Source organism: Myiozetetes cayanensis, unplaced genomic scaffold (genome assembly GCF_022539395.1).
Source record: "Myiozetetes cayanensis isolate MyiCay16 unplaced genomic scaffold, myiCay2020 scf27, whole genome shotgun sequence".
Classification (NCBI taxonomy): domain Eukaryota; kingdom Metazoa; phylum Chordata; class Aves; order Passeriformes; family Tyrannidae; genus Myiozetetes; species Myiozetetes cayanensis.
The window spans coordinates 7,079,664-7,105,114 of NW_026087488.1; the positions used below are offsets into that span (position 1 = coordinate 7,079,664).

At 47.8% G+C, this 25,451-nt stretch overlaps 1 protein-coding gene across 1 annotated transcript in view; it reads right to left on the minus strand.

Moving 5' to 3' along the window:
- The window catches only part of COL26A1 (collagen type XXVI alpha 1 chain), a 158,664-nt gene extending 135,518 nt beyond the window's left edge, over nt 1-23,146 (minus strand). The window contains 2 exon segments of the mRNA XM_050322047.1: nt 208-330; nt 22,995-23,146. Coding sequence (XP_050178004.1) covers nt 208-330; nt 22,995-23,146 — 275 coding nt within the window.
- Nucleotides 23,147-25,451: the final 2,305 nt, after the last annotated feature.

Sequence of the window (25,451 nt, forward strand, 5' to 3'; positions counted from 1 at the left end):
TGTTTAGAGAGCTCCTAAAAATCAGTAGCAATGCTCCACTGACCCCCACGTGTGGTTGCTGTGCAGTTAACACCCGTGGCACCCCTTCATTACAGCACCACCAAGCAGGTTCTCCCAGCTGCCCTCAGCCCTGCAGTACTGACCAGCCACCCAACTGAGTGGGAGGGGCAGCGAGGGTTGGGCAACACGAGACAGGGAGATTTTTACCTCACTAAGTTGGCACAAGGTCCTGGCCACCGGCAGCTCTGATAAACTCGCTGGATCACCGTTTCTGAGCCGTTCTGCACCTGGCAGGAGACTGTCCTTGTCACCGTGTAGTGACACCAGTGCCTGCAGAGAGAAAGGACACCATTAGCCCCAGTGAAACAATGGGCTGGACCAAATCACAGCAAAAGCAAAGTATCTGGGGGTGAGGTTGTTTCTTCTGCCAGTCACAGCCAGGCTAAGTTGCAGTCTTCATTCCTCACCCCACCCTCTCCTCCCAAAAGCTGCAGAAAGATTCCCAGGCTCTGCCAACCTGAGCCACAAGAGATCCAGTAACGCCTCTTGCTTGGTCCTCAGGGGCCAGGGGTTTATGGTGCATAATTTAGTTCTGCTACTTATCAGAAACAATGGGAATTCAGAAAAGAAAAAAAGGGAAAAATAAAAGTATTCCAAATCTCCTGATAGTCAGTTCCCATTGTACTGCTCTTAATTCCATCCTGCTCGTTATGGTATCACTCTGCAGCCTCCCACCATTCTGAACAACGGCAGAGTGAGAAAATTCTGGTTTCTGGTGGGGTGGAGCTCACTGTCAGCAGGGCTCAGACAAGATGGGTGCTGGACAAGCCCTGCTGCTGTCCTGGTGAGGTTACAGTCTGCAAGTGGGCAAGGCAGAATGCAGGGGAGGGAGGGGTGAGTGTCTCACGCTGTCTCATAAGAAAACGAGAGAGAGACAGACCTCACTGCAGGGTGTGTGACAGAAGGAGCTGCAGTGTCAGCCTGAGGGAACAGGACCTACAGACCCCTCAGAGACTTTCTCTGAAAAAAAATAAAATAAAAGCTTTTAGGTTCCATTGACCTGCTTGAGGGGGGAAAAAAAAAAGATACTTTCATTTTTACTTTCATGCTTGCCAAATACTGGTTCATGCTTTTTTGTGAATGCTTTGGTACCTCAGCATAGTTATAACAGCTTTGAAATGCACTTTCCTACTGCTTGGGGATTAGAACTGGGGTCATTAATGGGAAGTGGAGATACCAGCCTGTGCTCCAAAACACACAGAGTGTTTGTGTAAGCATTCTCTGCTGAATCAGAGGAGTCCTGGCTCCTCATCCTTCTTAAAGCAAGAGCTCCCAATACAGCTGATGCCTTCTCCAAGTATCACAGTGACTCCCCAACCTTGCACACCAAAAATCAAACTGCTTGCACAGTGGAAATGCACCTGCACATCCCCTTCTCCTTCCCTAAACCACCTTCCCCATGGTAGTTTAATTTTTCCCAGTATTTGCCATTTACAGCATTTATTGCTTTTTTTCCCCCTGGTTTTTGGATTCCCCTCCCATCTCTGCAGGAGCCTCAGCTCTCTGGACAGCTCCCATCTCCATGAATAGGAGGCACACATGCCAGGGGCTGAGCCAACACCACAGACCACAGTGGGGCCAGGGAGCTGCTCAGGGACCCTGCAGCTACAGCTGGATGGGCACCCAGGGACAGGGGGCTCTGTGCCCAGGGCCACCAGCCCTGCAGCTTCCCCTGCTCTCCAGAAACCCTTCTGGGATTCCTCATGGGAAGCACGGACTAAAGTCACATCACAGGTGAGCCCAAGCAGGTGGGGAGGTCTTACAGAGCATGAAGGGGGATAAATGCTAACAAATTTACAATAGAGTTACTAAACATTTTAAAACAGAGTACAATTATCAAGGGCTTGAGTGCCTTTGCAACTCCCAAGGAGAAACTGGAAACTAATCATTATCCTCTTTGGTTTTCCCCTGCATCGACCCAGATTTAACGCCATCCTGTTCCTTCAAGGATTGTTTTCAACCAGCTTGGGGGTCTACCACTCCATTTGTGGATCTGCAGCTGAACAGGTGGCACTGTGCAGGCTGCCTGTGTCAAAAACTGCAAGACAGGTGGATTGTTTTACACTCTGCACAAAGCTGGTTTTGCCAGGGCTTCCATTCAGCAGGTGGTGCTGGAAGGCACACAGATTTTTATTTCCAAACAAGCCCAAACCCGCTGTTATCTGAGTAGGTCTCACACCTTTGAACAGCTTATTCCAAGGACCAGATAGAGCAGGTGCAAGGAATCTGGCAGTCAGGCTGTAACTTCTGCCTGGGGAAAGCCTTTCACAGAAGGGAGATGCAGTGAACAGACCGTGTTACAACTCAGTGACAGAGCCCTGGGCAGCAGCTGGAGGTAAAGGCTGTTCCCACTCTGCAGCACACAGGGCAGAGCTCACTGAGGTGGGGAGAAACCCAACACTTGCCAAGGTTCATCTCTCCACATGACCTGCTCAGGGACCTGTTATAAAAGGGATCAATCATGAGAGGAAGTGAAAAGCTTCCCTGAAGCTCTCCAGTCACCGCTTTCCTTGCCTGAAGCCATCACCTGGCTTTGCCAGGCTGAACAGGACTGGTAGCCCAGGGCAGGATAACAGACCCTTCACTGACCTAGGGACAACCTTGCACCTCCCTGAGCAGGAGCACAGAGGGCAGTGACAGTGATAAAGCAGCACAACACTCATCACCTCAGCACTCTGAGTCTTCTCTAAAGGAGTGGACCACAGGGGCACCAAAAAAGATCAGACCCCAAAGATACTCAGCTAATCCAACATGAGCACAGATTTCTCCAACTTCTCTCTTTAGCAACAGAAGGAAGAGTTTGGTTACAGAGACACCCACGGCCAGGAGTGAAAGGTACATTCCTATTGACAAAGCATCACACTCTTGGCTTTCCACAAATAGCATAATTTTCCCACAAATACAGCCTTTAGGCATCTTTTAAGAGTGGCACACGAGCAGGTGAGACAGGCAGGAACACAGCTGATCAAGGATGCATTAGGATACACAGCTTGGAACTCACTGGAGATGTAAGAGCACAGTGATTACGACAGGAAGAAGGCAGACAGACAAAACCACCCCAAGATTTCTCTTTGCAAGCCAAAAGTCAGCAAGAAGAGCCTCCAGAATGCAAGCAGGCTTCAGCCAACGTGACGAAAGGCCCCATCATGGCTTACAGAGATTATAAATGACCCTTTATATTGTACACAGATGCTAGGAAGGAAGGTTTAGGACTTGAACTGGCACACATCCAGGATGGCAGAGAATATCCTGCTGCTTATTCCAAAAGAATATTTCAACCAAGCAAACAAAACAAGCCAAACAGCAGCTCCTTTAGGGCTGGGTCTGTGGTCTCAGGGGTGCTCATCACCAGCATGTTCAGGGTGATGTCCTGAAGGATCACAAGGAACTGGTCTTTGATTAGACAGACAAGTTTCACTCGGGCCATTCCCCCAGCCTGTTCCAAAGGGACACCCTCCTCTCACAGCCTGTTTAATTCTTGGAAGACTTTCATGGGCAACAGAGGATCTGCAGACCATGGCCCACAAGCTACTGATTTAGATAGTTTCACTCTGGGGCTACAGACCAAGATCTCGTGTCTTCATCACAGCTGACATGTTTTTCCAGAGGGACTATGGGTATTGAGGCCAGCAGATATCCAACTGCATTTACTGTGTAGGTTCAGGATGTTACTGTGGACCTTTCAAGCTAAATGGAATAACAAAAATCAATAGTTTATTTTCACTTGGACATACTCTGAAAACTGTTCTGAGCTTAAACAGACCCCTCCCTCAGCAGATGTTGACTCAGCATGAGCAGTGATGGCTTCAGGCACTTGGACACTGGAGAAGACAAGAAATCCTCACCTTCCAGGGCACAGGCCAAGGGATCTCAAGGGGAAGCTGGACTTACACAGAGAGCTGGAGCTGCAATTTGATTCTGATGCCAGAGAGGAAGCCCTGTCTGCACCCCACTGGCTTTCTGAACCTCCTCTGTCCCTCATCAGAAGTTTATTTGGATGCAGAGTTCATCCCCTGGAGATTTTGGATGTCTGTACAGCCTGTCATCCAACAGTGAGAGGGAGAAGAGACTGCAGAGGGTGGAGAAGTGTAAGGTAACAGATACTCAAGTAAAACACTGTAGGCTCCAGAAGAGTCATATACTCACATATCAAAGTTCAGTTCCTGGATGGCATGACTGAGTCAGCTTAGAGCAATCCTGTCACAGATGGGGAGACACTGGCAGCAAGCTTCTCCTTCCCCTTCTCACCATCTGGATTTGCCCAGTGCTGTTCCCTAAGCCCACACCCTCCAGGGGTGTGTAAGGGATCCCCCCACCCATTCACCCACCGTGAATGCTCAGAGAGGCTCCCACCACAGCACGCTCACAGAGCCACCCCCAAAGGCAACGTCTGCTTTTTCCTAAGTGCTGGCTTCTCCCCACGCTTCTCTGTCTCCTGGGAGCCCCTGCAGGACATTCCAGGTGGTTTCCAAGAGAAAAGCCAACTGGCTGTGAGGAGGCTTCATTTCACTGGAGAAGGGATCAGGAACTGCACAGTGTCAGCAAGCACCGGGCTGAACCGATCAGGACCCAGCAAGCCGCCTGGTTAATCAGGAGCGCGCAAGTCGAAAATGAAAGCGGCTGCATTCCTGCCTAATCACTTCTTTCAATGGGATGACAGCTCAGCTCCACACACAAAACCCACTGGCTGGCGGGCCCTGCTAGGGACAGACCTACAGCAGGCACCACCTCCCACACACAGGACCTGATGTGCTCCCTGCAGCGAAGGATGTGGCTCCAAATCGCCGATACCCAGGGCCTTAGAGCACACCAGGTGCCCACCAGCACGAAATGCTGCACTTCCAAACACAATCCTATCCCCTGGACTCTGCACAAACCATTAATGCTGGTGTAGAGCTGAGTAAGGCAGAGATTTGGTGTGGGTTGCAGTGAAAGCTCCGTGCCACCAAGACTGAACTGGCCAAGCCACAAGGAAGAGACTTCTCCCTGGAAGTGGGAGAACAGTTAATGTGCAGGATTGTTTCATCAGCACCTGTTGCATGTGTTTGGGCATGAACTGACCCAACAAATATCCCAGAAGCCTCTCAGTAAGGTTGGCATTTCTGATGCTTGTGACTTGCCCTAAAGCTTTGTCCTGTGTAAACAACTGCACTGAATTATCTTTTTGTTTCCATAAGGATAACACACTGTGTGTTATACTTAGCAGAGATCAACATTTAGGGCACAGAAAACAGTAGGAGTGTTTTGATAGCTAGATAGATTTCCCCAAGTTTCCTCATAACATTTTTCACTGGAGCTATCAATTTCCCTGCAATCCTAGAGAGGAATTTCAATAAAATCAGAAGGTCACTGACTTTCACTGGGAAAAAGTTGCCGTTCTGACTCAATGAAAGCAAACTGTGCCCTTTTCTCTGTGTAAATAGTACAGCATCCCACTTGCTTTGCCAGAACAGCAATCCATACACTGTGTGCTGGAGCCCAGTGTTGGGAGGGATTAGTTATTTATATATTGCCCCAAGGCCAGGAGCAGAAGTTGCCCTCTACATGCCCAGAAATCCAGATTCAAAGCCTGCCAGGCTCTCTGGGGTATCTCCTCCTGAACAATCCAGTTCTGTAAAACTGCATTATTCACTTCTAATGCACAAATACACACCTCCCTGACTGTGCTTCCATCACATGAGGAGCAAGTTTACCAGCTCACTCAGTTGGCTGTGGCCAGATTAGTCCTTACTGCTGTGACCTGGCTAGAGAGGAAACAATCCCATCCCATGTTACTGGAAAGCTCAGATGAAAGCCAAGCTGGGCTTAAGTTTCTCCTGTTCTTGGCCATGTTCGTGCTCTCTCCAGGTAACCAGATTTCAGGATCAAGGCTGTCATCCAGCTCCTTGTCCAGCCAAGAGCCAGCTACAAAATTCAGTTGTAACCAGCAGTCTCCACAATACTGGAACGTTCAGAGTTGATGGATTGATTCAGGCCTGTAGATTGATGGACCATTGCTGAGGAATCCATCAAAGACCACCTGGCAGGGGTGAGGGGGTGGCTGTACACAAGCTTAGGATGGCAGGGTTCAGTTCTGCTCTTCCATTACGAGCTTTAAGAGGTCTGCAAGTCAGAAGACATGACAAGCCACGCTAATCTCATTGTCAATACTGATGTTTTACGCATGCCTTGCTCCCACTGAGCACCTCACAGGCGCTAACAGAGGTTACCCTGACTCCTGTGAGAAAGGGAGAAAAATCTTTGTAACAGCCCATTCATTTTGGGAAGCAAATAAAACTGGAAGGCTGCTGGTGTTTCTGCAGCCAGACAGCAGCAGCCATTCGAAGCAGCAGAGAGCCAGAGGCACAAACGAGAAAGAGACAAGTTCCAGGTCTCCCACTCGGCTGTGTTGGTCAGACAAAGGTTGGAAGGGACTCCAATCTCTCTGCACACACCACCACTCCACCCCCACAATAAGAGTCTGAACAAAGTGGCCATAAAAATAAGTTCTGGCTCCCAGAGTATGATGGGACAATTTATCTCGGAACCTCCCAATAGCATAACCCCTCCCCAGGGGGGCAATATGTTCTGTGCTAACTGCACTTCAAACACTCACTTGCCAATAACAGCCTTAAGTTTTCCCACACAAAGTGGATTATCAGAGCCTGCTGGAGGGAGTTTAGTCCTGGAGGAATCTTTACCTTAGGAGGAAAACACAGGTCAGTCTGCCCAACAGCTTCCATCTTCAGCAAGTTCTGCAGCCAAGCACATTTAACTGTGCTTTCCTTGCTTTGCTGTGCAGGGGTGACCCTCCAAACAGCATTTCCTTGAGAGCTGAGCTGTCTTCAGTTCACAGGAAACTGCACAAGATTGTAGCTTACCCTTCTGCAGCCACTGAGGCTACAGGGGTTAAGGGAAAACCTCTCCCTACTGGAATTTTTAAACACCTGGAAGCAGAATGGCTCAATACTGTGGAGCACAGCAACTCTTCTTCAGAGACAAGGAGGGAAGCAGCTCCCCAGAGCAACATTCAGCTTCTCCAGCCATGAGACCATTCCCCTTCTCTTCCAATCCCCAGTCCCATTCAAGGGGATTTTCCAACTGCTGCAGCTCCTGCAGGAGGAGCTCTGAAGATGAGAGCACTCACCTATGACACACCTGGATTCATTTGTACAGCAGAGCCACCCTGTACATCATCCCTGATGTAAATGCAAGATTATAAGAGGCAGAAGTAAACACAGAAGAGGTTGATCAGGCAGATAATTAATAATTATAATTTAATATTTAAATTAACGTCATACTTTAATAATTATAATTACTACTAATAAATTAATCATGGCCCTCTGTGCCTACATACCTGTTTGTGTGTGCATCAGGGGAAAGGGGTGAGAAAGCACAAGGAGAATTTCTCCTGCATAAAGTCCCTCTGATTTACACCCACTACTCACCTTCTGAGTTTGCCAGTGACACCTTCCAACCCAATCAAACAATAAATATGGTTGAGCTGAACCATAATTATCCTCATCAGGAAAAGGAAAGAAGTTAGTCCATGACTGAGTGCTCAGAAATAAAAGGGGGGGGGGGTTCACTCCTTTGAAGCGCTTTGCTTTTACAGACATTTTTCTATGCACTGAAATGTTTTGCTGCTCCCTCCCCCGAGTTTATCACAATCAATGAGAAGACAGAAGTTTCCACTGTTCACAGAGGGAGGAAAGAGGAAATGTACAAAAATATCTATGGAATCTGTCTCTGTTAAATTAGACTGACTTGATGGAATCTGGCATTTGATATCCATGCAGCGTGGAAATCATGCACAATTACAACCAAGTAAGTCGGTTTTTGCAACATAAAAGCTCCTTGAAAGCCTTTCAAAAGAAGAACCTGAGTCTAAACATTTTTGCACAGCTGGATAACCTGGTTGTAGATGGGTCTAACACCTTCATACTGTGAATACATCCCCAGTACTCGTTTGTTCATTCCTGAAAGGCCTGGTCTTGGAAGGAGGGGTGGGATCAGAGGGAAAAAAAAAAATCCTTTAGACCTTGATTGAAAGTAGAGAGCTGGGATTTGTTAAATCTGAAACAGATCCCTGTGTTCAAGGTCTACATTTGGTACTTGTCTGTGTCCTCCTCTGAGGATCTGATCTAGAACAGCTTAGGCTGAGGACAGGGATCCTGATCCTCATTAGAAGTACAAGACTGACTGATAAAAGTCAGTACCTCTAAGTTTACAAAAATCCATTCAGAATTTAACTCTGAATTAGCTGGAGGTGGAGTGGGAATTGTAAGTGGAAGGATAGGACACTGACACACACCTGCTCATCCTCAAAACCTTTGCAGAGAGAAAAAACCATGAAGAAAACTGGCATAAAGAGTCAGCAAAACCCCGTAATAGCATCCTGTGCTTCACTAGCACTGCTGCTGTGGTACAGCCTCTCCTCCACCACCCACAAAGTCAGTCTGTCTTTATTTCCCCCCTGCTACATCACACAGTAACAAAACAACACTTTGCACAATTCCAGTCCTCCAAAATGGACAAATGAGGCTCCTGCTGCTTTCGGTATCTCCTTCAGATCACACCCTTTTCCCTCCAGAGCCTGGCTCAGCATGGACAGCCAATCTGCAAGGACTGAACAGGGCCTGCTCCCAAATTTATTTGTTTGCTTCTAGAGCTCTGTATGGGCAGCAGAACATCTCTGTGCTTCACATTCAGCCCCCCCCGGTGCCAAAGCCCCAGCACTTCCCAGCAGCAATGAATGCCACATGCATGACAGGGACACAGGCACTGGGCCCAAGTGCAGCAGTGGTTTTCATTAGCATTATCCTGGCACCAAAACCCACAAACTACAGCAAGAACAAAAGGCAATGTCAAAAGGAGAGTGCTGAGCATATCAGAGCAAAAAATGAGATGGCACAATGGAGTCACTGCTTCCTCTCAGCTGCATGATGTTAATCTGCCATGGAACAGGCAGGTTTGGGGTTCTTCCTGGAGCTGGACACTGGGGATACTGCTGTCACTAGAGACAGGTACACACTTTCTGCCTGCTCTCCCTCCTCTTTTCCTGTGGCACATCACAATTATTTCATTCAGTCTAAGTCTTCCAGTTGTTCAGCAACTGGTAAAGGAGTTGGTGGGCTCTGGTATGCAAGGGACTACACAGCAGACATTTCTAAAAGAGTCACCTATGCTGTGGTTGCCCATCATTGCTGGGAACAGGATCTCAGGAGTGAATCTGCAGTAGGTGTGCAGGCTCAGCCTGTTTCCAGTGCCTGCCCAAGAGCCAGACATGACATCTCCTTGACTCTGCCAAGGGAACAGCCTTTCCTCAAGTGCAAGAAACCCCTACAGCTTTCTAATGTTTCCTGTGCTGGAGGAGGTGATTAGAAACAATAAACCACTCTAGACAAATCCATCTTATGTGGCTTTGAGATCAACAATTTCTCTTTTCCCTTTTGGATTTGTCAGATTAGCCACTTGTGGCCGGTGAGGCAACTGAAGTTCAGGTGCCCATCAGCCAGCACTTGCACCAGGCCTGTGACAAGAATACTGCTGCTGCTCCAGGAAGATTCTTCTGGGGGCAGTTGTACCCCACCAACGTGTCTGTACCTCAAGAGCCAAGCACTTTTCTCCAGGAACTGCTCTACTCATGTGCCAAGGTCATTGTGAACATCAGGCTGTGTTGTGGAGAGGAGATCTCAAAGTGAGCCATGTGAGATCCAGTTCAGTGACAACAAAGCCTTGGAAAACCCCTCTGCTTGGGCATTCAAAGTGTTAATCAGTCTGAAAAACAACCCCCAAAGACTGTGTGTTAATTTGCTATTTAAATTGAAAACTTTTTATTCCATGTCTGCCATGTCTGGCACAAGGCTGGCCTGGGCGTTACTACAATAAAAAATAATTTGGAAAATAATCCTATTGTTCCAGTCACACCCATGGGAGTTTCATGTGTAGGGAAGTAGGAACATCAGAACTGAGATCTGTTGTGTGATCAGAGAGTTGAGTTTGCCCTTTACCACAGTCAGTTTTGATTCAAGGGTATATTGGGAGGGAGATCAGGAACAGTGAGCTAAGGCAGGAGGATGCTTTAAGGTTAATAAATTCTGACTTGCACAGCCTAAAACTCTCAACACCCACCTTTAATATAGTGAACCAGAACAACCTTTACAAACATGTCCATGGATGGTTAGTTGATCACATCTTTCCCTTCCTTGGTTCCCTCTCAAGCCAGTCAATCCCAGTGCCCATCTCCATGAAGGGAATTGCCCTAAAACACTTCCCAGTTGCCAAATCAGGAGCCCTTTCCAAGAGCTTCCTCTGCCCAGAGTAGGAACCTCATTCAGAACTCCCTGTGACTGTAACACAGCTTGGATGGGGTAGTTACAGGCACAACAATCTGCTGTACCAGCACCCCCTTTCCACCTTCCTCCAGACTCCCACTCTTGCACTCTCCATCCAATGCCATAAAAATATCACTACACAGCAGTTGCTGTGGATCAGCTCTTCTGCACACAGGAGTCCCAAACCCTTGCTAGTGAACACTGTGTTGCCTCCTCAAGTTTTAAACTCACTTTTAAGCAGATTGTTTTAATCACACAGAACCCACTGCACTTCGATATCTGTCTGCACACAGACTGTAAAGAGACATCTACAAACTTAAGTGCTCTACCTACCTATTTTCCATGTAAAAGGTTCTTCTGCTTTTAACACAACTTCCTAAGCTTTCCCTGGTTTTGGAAGCTTTTGGAAGCAGTCTCCAAAGCTCATTTCTAGCCAAGAACAATTATTTGTATTCTCCTTTTAAACCTTGCTGCAATGTAGTTTGTTCATTAGGGAAAAAAAAAAAAAAAAGCTTAAAAAAGCGCAAGGCTTTCTCTTGTGAGCAGAAACATCAACACCTTCCCCTGTTATTAAAAAATTCTTGAGCAATCTAAGAAACCGCTTTAGTGCCTCGGTGCTTTGGAAGCCTCTCTTTGGAAGGGAGAGGGTCTTGAGGGAGGAGATCTCCATGTCGGTATCCAGGTGGAAAATGGGTTTCATTTGGCCAAGTAATAACAGTTGAAAAAACAAAAACCACCCACCCACCCCTCCATAGGCTGTGCACGCACAGTAGATTCCTTCGGAATGATAACACTGCCTTGAAACATTCCCGAGTACACACGTGGGAAAGCGGATGGGGAGAAGGCAGCACTGAGCAAGAGAGGGGACAGCAGGAGGTCTGAGATACAGGCACGTGGTCAGACAAATTCCTGCCCCGTTCTGGGGGGAATTGTGCAGCAAACTCTGTTAGACAGGGGTCTGGGGAGGGTTTTGGTTGTTGAAGTTTAAAAAGTTACCTGTCAATGCAAAAGGGCAGAGCAACCAAACTGTTCCTCCACAGCAAAAGGGAAACTCCCCAGCAGCATTTTATCCACAAACTCAGTGAGGGTGCAAACTGATGCACACAAGTGATCCACACTCCTGAGGCAAAGGCTTCACAGGCATCCCTCCCTGTTCTGCTGGGAATGGGAATGTCTGGAGTTATTGGTGAGAGGGGTCTCAGTCTGTGAGCAAAGCAGTGGCTGACACTACATACACCCACATCCCATTTTAAACACACACTGCTTGCAAAAGCTTGGGGCAAATTCAAGGCAAAGCATTAAAGAGAGATGAGAGTTTTTTCTCCCCTTCTATTTACAGAGTTTCTCAATCAGAGTATGAAGAATAATACAAGTAGTGCAGAAGATAAAAATGACTAAAACAAGCAGTTATGACCTGAATTTTATTGATGGGTGACAGTTATTCTGTATTTCTGGTACCTTTTTCATAGTTTGGGAAGAACAGCTTACTGTTTGGGGGTTTTTTTTTTCCTTACTGCAGGCAAACCAACAAACCTGTGAATGACACAGGGCTGCTCAGTAACAGTCTGTGTTTGTTACTGCATTAAGTACATACACAAACAGCCTCCACACACCACAGCTCCAAGCTGCTCAGGTCTTTTCCCCCTCACACACACATATATGAGAGTTTTCCTGTTCACCTTTCAGCACAGCTTGGAGAAATCTTTACATGCAGTGTCCCAGCAAAGGATGGTGCCAAATTTAGCCACCCTGCAATCAAACCCAGCAACTGCCATTGCAACACAGAATAACAGAATGTTCTGAGTTGGAAGGGACCCATCTGGATCTGAGTTCAACTCCCTGCCCTGCACAGGACATCCCAACAATCCCAGCATGTGCCTGAGAGCATTGTCCAAATGCTCCTTGAACTCAGACAGGCTTGGGGCTGTGACCACTGTCCTGGGGAGTCTGTGCTCAGTCTGGAGTTCAGTGCCCAGCCACCCTTTGGGGAAAAACCTTTTCCTGGTATCCAACCTAAACCTCATGGCTTGCTTGAGCCTTTTCTAAGGAAATCTCCAGGGACATCCATCTGAACACAGTAGAGCTGAATGTCAGATTAAACAGCTGTGACAGGCTGATGTCACGTGCTTCTTACAGCAAAAGAGCCCTGGTGTGAGTTTCTGTTGAAACCACTCTCATACACAACTCAAAAAGGTTGGTTGAACCTCAGAGCATGAAGTGACAGAACAGATACCAGACAGGTTCGAGTTGCTGTCAGATTGACCATGGAAGCAGCCCCTGTTCACCTATTTAACTGTTGCAACATTTCAGCCCAAAGTCCATGGGAAGTGTCCAATTCCAGTCAAATGCTTGTGTGGAGTTTGGTGTTGGTTTTAGTTGGGGTTTTTTTGGTCGATTAAAAACCCAAAACAAAATAAACAAAACAACAACAACAAAAAAACTGACGAAAAAACACCCCCACTCACATCAGAGCTCCCAGAGGTGCTCTACAAAGTGAGCCTCAGTTCCACAAGGATGCTCAGGTACAAAATGTCTCAAGTTGAATGCAATTAGAGACTGGATTGGATTGTACTGGACAAGTTGTGATGATTCCTGTAGTTTCCACACTCCCACTTCTCTCCCCTCTCTTCCCAGCCAGTGCAGACACAGCCTCACCATAACCTTCCCAGAAGTTATCCAATAACTCCTCCAAATGGTACTTGGGATCTCAAAGTTTACTTTCAGCAAAGTTCTACAGTCATTTGCAGAAGTTACTTTGAAAACCTTCTAGTTCAGACACCAATAACCACTCGGCAAGGCCTGACAGACATAATTAGAGAGCTCGATTGTTTCAAAGGACATTACCCAAGAAAATGAGTACATTGCTGCAGTCCTTGCAATAAATTTCCAAGGGTTTTGGTTGCAGAGGTCTTGCAAGGGTTTGAGCAGACTTTTAATTACACTATCAGGCCTCAAGTATTTCTGTGGTGCTCGGCAAAACGAGATCCTATTATTTCTGCTTGCAGTGCACACTCAGAGCTTATCCACAGGCCGGCAGCCTAAGAATTCCTACCACTTGGTAATCCAAAATTTTTGTATCATTCGTGATATACATTAGTGACTTCCAGTAACAGCTGCCTAAGAGACAGCATTTTACTATGTGATAGTTTGAGCCCTTTGGCTCAGTGCTGTATCCTGAAATACGCTGCAGAGACTGCAGGTTACGCTGATTTACAGCAGCGCTGAGCCAAGCACTGGAACATCCTACACAATCTGCCTTTTTGCTCTCTGCTGTACTTCAGGTGGGAACACAAAGCTTGCAGCAGCATCCCAGCCCAGACCTGCCCTTGCTGTGACCAAACAGCACCAGCCTTGGAGCACTTGGCCACAGGCAGTTTTGCCTGTGCTGGTTTTAAAGGTCTGTCTGTCCCACATCCAGGTTCCCAAAAACCTTCACTGCCACTGGAGACAGGAAAACACCCCAGCCTGGGCCATGCCCCAGCCCTCTGCTGCTGGGCAATCCAGCCTGCCCTGCTCAGCTCCCTCTCACCTCTCAGCTTCCCTTCAAACTAAATCCTTCTCCCAAAGACTTTGCAGGCTCAGAGAGGTGCAGTAAACAGGGAGCACGATGACCTCTAAGTCTGTAAGAGTGGAAGTTTATGCAAGTGCCAAGTATTATCATTCATAGATTTATTATAAACTTCTGCATATATTCATATACAATACTTTGGATTTTGCAGTTTCCCCTCCAAGATATAACCACACCCTCATGAAATACTCCCCAGAGCCTTCCCTTACATGAAGGGAAATATTACTATTCCCATTTTATTTAGGGGAAAGAAAAGAGAGAACTTTCAAGTCTCAGTTCCCAGACTTTGTGCTGCTCTATAGAACATACATTGAGCATTTAAGGAAATAAGTCTTTTTCTTGGGAAAGAGTGTGGAAAACAAAGCCTTATGAATCAGCCAGCTAATAATTAAAAGCAACTAAATCCAGATCACTTTAAGCTGCACATGAGAATCTGAGCTCCTCAGATGCCGAATTCCTCTGCCGCCCAGAAAAGCCAGGGTCACTTGCCCAGCTGGTCACTATTGTTCTGTCCAATAAAGTTCTGGCAGGAATGCATGTTTAACAAAATACAGAGATTAGGCATAGCAAAGAATGCAGCTCCCCCCTCAGTGTTTAGGTTAGCAGGGTTTGCCATGTTGAAATACTGAAGCTTAAGCATATCAGATTTTCTGTGTCCTGCGCTGCCAGTGCCAGTGACAGACACAAGCTGACAGCTCAGTGCTCAGGAGCTCTGCCATTTTAGCTTTAAAGTTCATTAAAAGCGGTATAAAAAGTTCACCTCAAAGCTGAAATGGCCACTGATTAAATCAGTGTTTTCTTGGGGATGTAGAGACTCAAATGAGAAAACCTCCCATCCACCAGAAACTCTTGAAGGGCAATTTAAACCAAGTCAGAGACTGGAGGGACCAGATTGTAAAGCTTGCAACAAGGTAGCTCATCTTCCAGTGCCTTAGGATAGCCTGGATTTCCAAAAGGAAATCACTTGGATTCCCAGTGACTAAATACTGCATCATAATGGCAGTGACCTTCCTAACACCTGACATATCCTGGTTCTGAACCAGCGAGAGCTCTGCAGTTCAGTTCATGAGAGACACAAGACTGGAGTGATACAAAAATGTCCATGAGAACAAGCCCTAGAGATGTTGTGACAGAAACCTTCAGAGATCTCGCAGGAACACAGCTCTTACCAAGCCAATGCCATGGCAAAGCAGCCCTGATACCTCACTGGGCCAAGGATTTCTCAGCTCAGAAAAAGGATGGTATTAAATGGATATTTGAGACTCCTAAGTAGCTTTGCAATGGATATGGTCCTTGGAGAACTGAGTACAAGAAGATTTTAAATAGCCTGGATACACCTGGAAGTTAACAGGTATATTAACAGTTATATTCAGAGATACCAAGGATTCCCAAGTTCCCCTGAGGGGGTACAGTAGCTCACACTGGGTGAAGTGTGGGGTTCATCTAAGCATCTAAGACCCTGTTACCATGGCAGTCTCCCTCCACAAAAAGTTGATATATAATTTTCTGTCAGAGCCACACAGCAAATCTGGAAGAGGTACAGCTGAGTTACAGACCTGCTGACAGGCAGATCTAGGTGTTTTCTTCCAGGAGAGCCTTTTTTAGTTATCCTAGCACAGCAACAGAAACCTTATTTTAGCTGGCATCACTTTCACTGCCACTGAAAATGCAAACAACTCCAAGTTTGCACAAGGTACAGCGATGAGACAAAGCAGCCAGACAGCCCATAATGAGCAGGGTGGCAGAAAGCAGACAGGTTCTGTGGAAGCACAAGATGGAATTAGGCAAGAAGAAAGCCAGGAAGCCAAGAAACCCGAGGCAGGAGCAAGAGAAGTGGCATCAGATGAGAAAAAAAAGTCTTTTTCTTTAGGGAAAACACAGGCAGAACCTCCCTTGGGTTGGGATGTTAAATTCACGTCGGGAGAGCTGTCACCCATTGCTGCCTCAAATGAGGATTTGAAAAAGCTCCCTGTGCTCTGCTGTGTTTACAGCAATAATGAGAGCCCAGAGGAAGGGGTTAGGAACATCTGAGTTTAATAAGGGCTAAGCAGAAAAGCAACGTCTGCCCTTCCGTTCGGGGCTGCCACACCCCACCAGGCACGGCCGCACCGGGCCAATGGCAGCCCCGGCACGGAGACGTTATGTCATCCACCAGCCCATCTGCCCCCAGCCCTTTCCCAAGGAGAAGGAGCATTCCCAACCAAGCTGAGAGCTCCCAGCACCACACTTTTGAACGACTAAATAAGCAAAGTCCTGTGGGGAAAAAGCATATGTTGACTGACCCCGGGAACAAAACAAGCCGTGGATGAGAGGGGAAGTTTTTGTGCAGTGCCTTAACTGAGCAGTTCCATCTCACAGGGTCATCACAACAGGGTAAAAGGAGTATTTAGCTCATTTAGCACCTATGCTGCTGCCTTTTCTTAGTCCTAAACAGCTCCAGCATGCACAGGGTAAGGAGCATCCCATTTCCATTTCTCACACAGAACAGAAGACCAGGAACCTTAGAACTCAGCCCTGCAGTGCAGCTGCTGTGCCTCCTTCCCCAGGGTCACCCCCAAAACTGTTCTACATGAAACAGGTACACTGGACTACCCAGCCTTTATGAGGCACCCCTTCCCACATCCTTGGTCTTTTTATTCCATTGAGCAGTGGAAAGCAGGAAGCAAGAGTCTTGTCCATCTGGAGAGACAAACACAACTCCTCTTTAGAGCACACGTACGCACACGGAAAAAAACACAGGGGGACACCCAGGAGAAACAAAACTGAACCTGTTCTTAACTCTACAGACTCAGTACAACTTGGTTACACAAGCACATCCAGGGAATACTCCCCTGCCTCATGATTTCACTGCAGTGGCATTTCTGAGATGCTCTGAGCAAACACACGGCTGTATCCAGCGCAAACACTGCGGAGAACATCCCTTCCACCCAGTTCCTAGAGGCAGAAAAAGTGGAATTGATTAAAAAGACATCTGACCACGTAACCTGATGTCAAGATTGGACGTGAACTGGGCATTCCTATGTAGTGGTACCTCATGTTAGCTTTACAGTTTTGACAGATGGGTTGTTTGCTCAGCACAAAGGAAGGTGGCTGGATAAGGACAGCCTTACTCAGCTCTTGGAGGACAGACAGGAGACACCCAAACCACCAGGGGTAAAGAAGAGAATCTCCCAGATACCTTCTCTTCTCAGTTCCAAAGAGCTTTCAAAATCAATTACTATGTTTTTAAGTGGCAGACTCTCTTTTCCAGATAAACCACATTGATATGGAAGAGGAGACTGATCTGTTCCAAACATTATGAAGTTGCCTTCAGCTTTCGTCTCAGTAGCATCCATTGTGTGGGCCTCTGGGGGAAAGCCATTTCTAGACAGATAGGAGAGGCTTTTTTCTTTGCCAGAACTATGATTTCCCAGCTTTGGAAGCTGAAAAGGAGTCTGAAACAGCTTCCTATTTGTTAGTCCTCCCAAAAAGATTCAAGCAGTCAGGCCTAGCTAGACATTACAGGCAACACTTTCACCCATGCACAGTCTCCACTTCCACATCTGTTCAATTCCAAGAGGAGGAAAACATTAAACTTTATCAAAACCATTAAACTCTGTCCAAACTTGTCAAAGCATCTAAACCATGTTATTCCATGCAATAAATTTCACATCAACAAACATTTCTTCCAACAAAGGAACAAAACCCATAAGGAACAACATCACAGTTCCCACTCTTGTTTGTTTCTGCAGCATTAAGGACTAACTCAGATCAGCCCATCACTGTGCATAGTTACACCAAGCAGGAGCTTTAGTATTATTCAGCTATATAAAAAGCTGAAAAGTGCAGGACAGGAACCCAGTCAGTAGCATTAGCCTTTTTTTTTGACTTTTGCAGCCATGCTCCTCGACAGAATCTTTGTCATATCTAAGCTGGCACAGCCTAGCTGTGTGCTCAAAGCCTCAAAACAAACATTATGCCTGAGTGGAAGTAAATTTAAGCACTGTCTAGATCTGCCTAATTAAAAGTGAGTCAAGAGCTTTGTGCATATTGCAGAAACATGGTCAGATGAATTGTGATATTACCCTAGAGGAGAGGCATCTGTGCTTTACAAACCAGTAACATTTCCAGACATGCCAGAGGTCCAGTGCAGCAAAAAGTATGAGTGGTTGGTCTACTATCCTACTGCAGCAGATTTAAAGCACCCTGTGCTTTCAGCCCATCATTATCTGAAAGTCATTCTTCATTTTTCCCCCTTTATCAAGACAACCCAATAAAACAAAGATGTGAATAGCTATTCTGATTCAAATGTCACAGAACCACACCCCAAAGAAAAGCTGTGAAGTTTCTAACCTGCCTGTTTCAACCAGGATTGTAGGACACTGACAAGTTCAGCTTTGAGAAAATTAACAAATCAACAAATAAGGGTTATTGAAAGAGACACGTTTGTTAATTTATCCAAGGGGAGCACAAGTTCACTGCCACCCATTGTTTTGCCTCTCTGCTCCCTTTTTCTTCCTAGACCTGGTAAATGAAACCTACCTGAGAGGAAATGATTCACACAAGCAGCTGGAAAGACAGGATGGTAGATTTCCTGAAGGAATATAATTTACTGCAGTAACTACAGTCACGTCTGGTATTTCAAAGCCATTCCAGTGTCACCAGGCCCTTGCACTGCCATTGGCTGCACTGCTAATTGCATTGTGAAGTTACAGCACTGAGCCCCACGAGTCAGATGAAGATCATATGGCTGCAAAGTCCAGCAGACAAACACCAGATAGTTCCAGGGTTTGGTGATGAGCTCAAGACCTTCTGACCCCTTGGTTACCTGGGTCAGGCACTTCAAAGTGGAATTAGTGCAGAGGACTCAGCGTGACACAAATCCCAGTTTGTTTGCTTGACACCCTCAGATGTCATCCCCAGCAAACCAGAGACCCCAGACAAGGAGCAGACTGTTGGGTGATGGAGGGAATGACTCAGAGAGCAAGATCCTGTCAGTAAAAGACAGAACCACATTTGGCCAATATGTATAGTTTTATACTCCACACCCACTTAAGAGTCACAAGAGGTTCAGAATTTGAGGCTGAAATAAGGTTCAAGTCATCTTTCTCTGGTAAGGAGAGAATTAACAGGAATCCATCAGGAAAACTCCAGATACTTGTTCTGAAAGTGCTCTGGCAGACTGCATAAGTTGGGATACTGATGTACAGATCACCTTTTAACATTAAGGACAAACTTGTGTCACATAAAGAGACCCACAGTTACTTAAAATACTAAAAGCTCACTTGAGAGGCTGGAGGTTGTTACACTACAGGGCAGTTGTGTTGGGGAGGAGCAATTCCAGCCCAGCACGTGCAGCTGTAGGACCAGGCACAGCTCAGGTGGTTATTCTGAAAAGAACACATCTACCTACAACAGGTAGACATCCTGATCTCCAGAGCCACACGTTCAAGTGACCTGTTAAGAAACTGGTGGCCTCAAGGAATAACTGACAACATATTTCAAGCATCAGCTAAACATCTGAAAGCATCAACAATTCAGGTTTCTTGGGGGGAAGCAAGACAAGATGTAGTACAGAAAAGGTGATGTCTGTTTAAATATCAAAGCAGCACACAGGGCATGTTTAATTGTTCCACAGAATCCATGGCAAAGTGATTTGCCCTCTGACATGGAGTAAACCATTGGTAGAGGAGGATCTGGAAGCCAGGTCTTGCTCTCCTGGGTTGGGCTCTGGTGCACAACAAGAAATGGATGAAGGTCACCTGGCCTCTGCCTCCAGCAATGAAAAGCTGCACTTACAGATTGCAGTGGACTGATATTACTTTCCTCTCCATATCCATCCCCAAGAAACATCACTGCTGTAGCAAGCACTGGGAATTACTGTGACCAAAAGAAGTACTGATGTGTAGTTACCAGGATAATCTGCATAAGGATGCCACGTACTGTGCTGTTGTTTGTAACATCATGGTTCTAATGCTAATTCACAAGAAGAAATTTTTAGGCTGAGGTGTGTTTTGAAGGTCTATCACAGTTGGACTTTGCATCCAACCCAGATGACTTCTGTGATGCTACTGTAATGCTCACTCTAAGAAAGAATTATTATCCTACATTTCTTTTGGGTTCATGTTTGGGGATTTTCTTTCAGCTCCCTCCACCTCACATCCAAAGAGGCTTCCAGTCTAAACCCTTCCAGTGTCAGAAGTGTTTAACTGCCACACTTGAGCTCACAAGGGCCTGATGCATGACTAGTTAGAAAGTACAGGAAAACAGAATGAGAGAACACCAATTCCAAACACAACTAACACAGATGCAGGTGTTCTTTGAGAACCAAGCTACTTCCAGCATGGGAATAAGCTTCCCTTCACTCAGTTAGCAGAGCTTCTCAAGTTTGGAGGAGGATGATGGTTTCTGCTTGGCAAAAAGTCCCTCCATTCTTAAGCCTTGGGTAAGACTCACTTTCCATTCCTCACCTCAACACAGCAGCAAGTTAGAAATGCATGTGTTGAACGTGGATTTCAAAGTGACCCACGAGGCTGCTGCAGTCTATACAATGCCAACACTGCTGCCTGGATTGCAGTCTCTATTGCTTGCACTGCAGAAGTTCCAAGCAATTCAAGCACATGCAAAGATGGACTGCAAGTGCCTTTGGTCTAATAATCAAGTTCTGTCGACTGAAGCAAACCAGGAGCTGTATCAGCACAAAGGATCCCAGAAACTTCCCCCCTTGGAGAAATACAACTCTTACAACATGTTCAAAATATTGACAGCAGATTCCCAAACAGCTCAATCATATCTTCCTGTTGATCAAGGACAGGAAGAGACAACTGCAGGAACATGGTGTGTATCAAGGAAACATCTCAACTGCAGAGCATCCCATCAGTATGTGCTGACACCTACCAGAACCTGGAGCTGCAGCAGCAACTTCCAGTGCTCTGGCTCTGCTTATTTTTGACTCATGAAAAGTGCTAGAAGTCACTGGACAAAGTACTCACTGGGACAATTGAAGAAGGAAAGTGAGAATGGCCATGTAGTGCCACGAACAGGAATCACCTTCCCACCATCTTGGCTCTCGCACAGCCTCTCCAGAGCAGAGGCCAGAAAACTGTGCTGTGACAGAGCTGCTCTTGCTTCACATAACTGAGGTGCTACCAAGATCCCATTTTAATGGCAAAAGGGACACTGAACAGTGTTAACAACAGTCTGATTCAGTCCCTGAAAAAAAGCTTCACCCCCACATAGATCAGTGTCAGACTCAAGAGCACAAAGCCTCACTCCTATTGAGGACCATATTAAATCCAGAAAACTCCAGCTCTCCCAACCTGAAGCTGCACCCGGCAGGAGGCTCCCCCCAAAGGTCCAACATTGTGGCTGGGGAAAGTTTTCCCACACAGATTTTCCCATCAGAAAGTGAAGCTGCTAAGGCATTTGCCAACAACAAAACTCCACCACTGAGGGGGAAATTAAAACATACAAAGATTGCTTCAACGTGTGATATTTGACTGAGCACTTGAATTTTTCTTTCACAACATCCACCGGTGATTTTTCCTCCCTGCATTTTTTTTTTCTTCCCCCTCTGCTTTAAACTCGAATAGGAGATTCTCACATGGCAGAGTTCCATTGAACTAAATAAATAAATAATATCTACCAGCTTTCCCAACATCATTGTTTAAATCAGCTTTATGTGGTTTTATACAACACTTTATAGACTTGGAGAGGGGCACGTTCCCCTGACAAAGCATCAGCTGTCCAAACCACTGAGGCATGGGAAAACTGTGTGAGTGTGAAGTGGGGAAGGTCTTTGGTGAGCAGAGACACAGCCCACACTGCTGTAAGCGTGGTAGCTCTGAACAAAGATCTGCAGGCTAATAGATATGTAAGACAAATGACATGTGGTTCTCATTGCAGCTCATGCTTTGGGAAGGGGGTACCTTGGAACAGATCCAGCTGGGATAGGTTTATCCCATTACTCTCCTATAATTTTCTGCCGTTTCAAACCCTTTGACAGTTACTGTAGTTTAACATCACACCCCCTACAGCCTGAGGCCTCTCTGACAGCCCAGCGGACAAACCCACCCCCACCCGGGGGTGAAATCCGCACCAGATGCGAGAGCCGTGCAAGGCACAAGGCTGGTGCCCGCTCTGTACCTCTGACACGCCGATGGAAATCAGTATCCCAATTCCCAGCCCAAAGAAGCGGTGCTAAAACAGAAGCCCTCCTCCTCAGCAGCACAACTCATGCGGGCTAGGTATTAGCAAGAGGAGGAGGAAAAGAGGTAGAGACAGGATGGACGAGCCCTGAATATTAAATCCCAAGTCCCCATTTAAGAAAAAGGCAGAGGGAAAAAAAAAAAAGGAAAAAAAAGAGAAAAAAGTGAAATTCAAGAACAACTGGAATCAGGTTAAGCCACTCTCTTGCTTTATACAGTGCAGCTCATTCATCTGAACAGCTGTTTCACCTCTAGAGAAGTACCCAGAGAAAACAGAGGGGAGGGGGAAAAGCCTAAATTGTTTGCTCTACTGAAGCAGCAAGATACAGTAAATCAAAACTGATTTACGTTAAGTTTATAAGAAATTGGGTTGGAGTGGGGGGAGAGGAAAAGAGTGGGAGGTTTGGTTTTAAACAGCTACTTGGAAGCTGCTGCTCTTGAATTGAGATCTGTAATTAAGGGCTTTCCTTTGTTGAACTGAACAAGTTTCTCCTCGCAGCCGAGGGCTATAACAGTTCCCTCTGCCGGCATCCCCAGTGTCCCGGCTCGGGAGGTTTTCCGGCTCTGGCTGCGCCGTGCACAGGGAACACGCTGCCCTGCAGACTCAGCAAAGCCCCTTCCCCTCCCCGATGGGCTGGGGGCGGTAAGAGGAAGAGTCTGCGGGTGTCATTTCCCAAAGCTCAGCTCCTCGTTTGCCCAGCCGCCCCCTGTCCCTGAGAAGGACAGCGCTCGGACAGGTACGGAGCCTCCCGCATCCCAGGGAGGATGCGGGCAGCCCAGCCCGGCTCCCGGCGAGCCCCTGCGCCCTCGGCGGGGACCGCTGCCCGTGCCTCTCCCCCGGGAGGCGTTCCCGCTCTTACTCACCGGCGACTGGCGAAGCCGCTGCCCGGCGAGCCCGAGCTCTGCTCTGGGTAGTTGTGCTGCAGGGTTGATGCTGGGAATTGGTAGAGGAAGCCCGTGCCCAGCGCGCACCCGTGCAGGCAGCAGCACCAGGACAAGAAAAGGGCGAGCTGCATTTTTGCAAGGACGGGCTTTTCCTACCGCCTCCCCTTTCTCCTCTTCGACGGCGCGGCAGGCGCGGGGCCGCACCGCGCTCCCCCGGCCGGGGTCACGGCGGGATCCCACGGCACGGAGGTGCCCCCGGGAGCGGGGACCAGGGGGCAGCGGTGCCCGGGACACGGGGATGGCTGCTCCGGCTCCCGAAGGGAAGCACGGTCCCTCGGCAAGCCGAGCCCCGGCGGCTGCTGCCCGCGCAGGGGGTCCGGGGCCAGCGCGGCTCGATGCGCCCAGGGCGCTCACTCAGCCCCGGATGCCTTTTCAAATTTGGCGAGGTTGGTCCGACTCCGTCAAAGGGGGCGTGGGGCTTCGGCGTTAACCCTTGCCAGGCCTCGCGGCAGACCCCGCTGCGAAGGGGTCCGGAGATGCAGGAGCCCGACCCCCCCGAGCCCGGGCCGTGGGACGCTGAGCCGCGGCCCCGCTGGGCACAGAACGCCCGGGGCTGCGCGGGCCCCCGGGACAGAGCTGGCACGAGTAACCACCCCAGCCGACAGCGAGGTCGAGGAGAATACACTGCCCAAAAGCCTGTGCCTGCTGCCATATTCACACTGCAGAAGTTACACAGATAAAGGAGGAAATAAATAGTTTTTAAGATGCTTCACTCGCAAGGTAACCAGTGAGAAAGTGATCTCTGCTTCAGTATGTGCATCCTGCACATTCTGGTACCACATGAGGACACGGCTCAGTGGTGGATGTGACAGTGTGAGGTTGGCTGTTGCACTCAACGTCTTTTCCAACCTGTGTGATTCTATGATTCACACACAAACACTTCCTTTGCCACCACCTCTGCTTATCCTCCAGTATGGCCCTGAGCTTGGACAACTGCACAGTCAACCCCAGGCAGGAGGAACATTTTTGCAGGAAGGATGTGGGTGTTTCACAAAGGCAGTACCCTAAAAAGGAAGGCAGCAGCAAAGCTCCCTCTCTGTACAGCAGCCGAGTCTGTGTTTAAAACCTTTGTTCATCCCCCATTTGGCTACAGTGTCACAGACTCCATTTGTTGGCTTTTCAGTGTTCCCTTCCCAGGTCAAGAGGAACCTGTGCTGCTGCAGCTCCTGAATAGGCAAGTGACTCATCTGAGCCAAACTCCACAGAGGGACTTGATTTTTACGGTGACACAACTGTCTGTGTTTTTCCCTCAGATCCTGCAAGCTCACAACACCCCCTCTGCACCTTCACTATGCAACCATCCAAAGACAGCCCTGACTGTACCACTGTAACGCATCTTTTGCTTTCTTCCTGAGGGCCCAGGGCCTCTTTGTGGGGCTCAGCAAGGGCAGAGACTTCTCCTCAAGGGCAGCACTATTCCTACAAGATGCCACAGCTGAAAAATGTTACCCACAAAATACTGGGAAACCCCACCATCTTGTATCTGGCGTTTGTTCTCCACCCGCAGGTGAGCACCTACCCCTTCCCCCACGGTGCCCACCTCCAGAGCCTGCACTCAGAGATAAATAGCCCCTGGCTGGAGCCTGCAACCAGACAAGTTTAGACTGCAAATGAGGCACCAGGTTTTTCAACAGCCGCTGTCATTAATCACTGGAGCAAATCCCACAAGGAGGCAGAGGTACAATCTGCACTGCAGTTCAGCTCGGCCTCCCCGGGGGTGCCCCACATCTGCCCCCAGGTGCCACACCCAGAGCTGGAGCAGGCAAAGGACGGGCTCTCAAAGAGAGCTCTAAAGGTCTGTCCAGGAGCACCCAAGCCCTCTCAGAAACAGACACTATTTATTTACAGAAGGTCCTCAGTGCCTGAAGATGGGATATAACAGGACCTTCTGTCCCCAGCCCTGGCTCAGGGCAGTCTGAGCACCATTCCCTTTAGTCTCCCCTCATCCTTCAGCAAGGGGAACATTTTCCCTGCCTTTCTCCCCACAAGAAAACACAAAGCTCCCAGCAACTCACCCTAGGATGTTCAGCCTCTCAGCCATTCTGCTCTAAGTCAGTCCTGAGGAAACCTCTGCTCATCCTGGCAGAGTAATAAAAGAAAACATCTACTCTCTGCTCTCCCCTCTCAGTGGGGCTACAAACTCACACCAAACTCACTTGTCTCTAGGGGAAACAGTCAGGAACTGGAGCATGCACTAAGCACAAAGCACTTTTTAAAGGTTCCCCTCCCCTTTAATCTGGGTACTCGTCCTCAGCTGTGTGTGCTCAGCCCAAGTGGGTTCAGCTGGACATCCAAGCCCCGGCAGTTTGTTGCAGCTGAGCGCTGAGGGCTGGGATCAGCCTTTTGTCCCAAACACACCAAGTTCCCTCTCCTGAC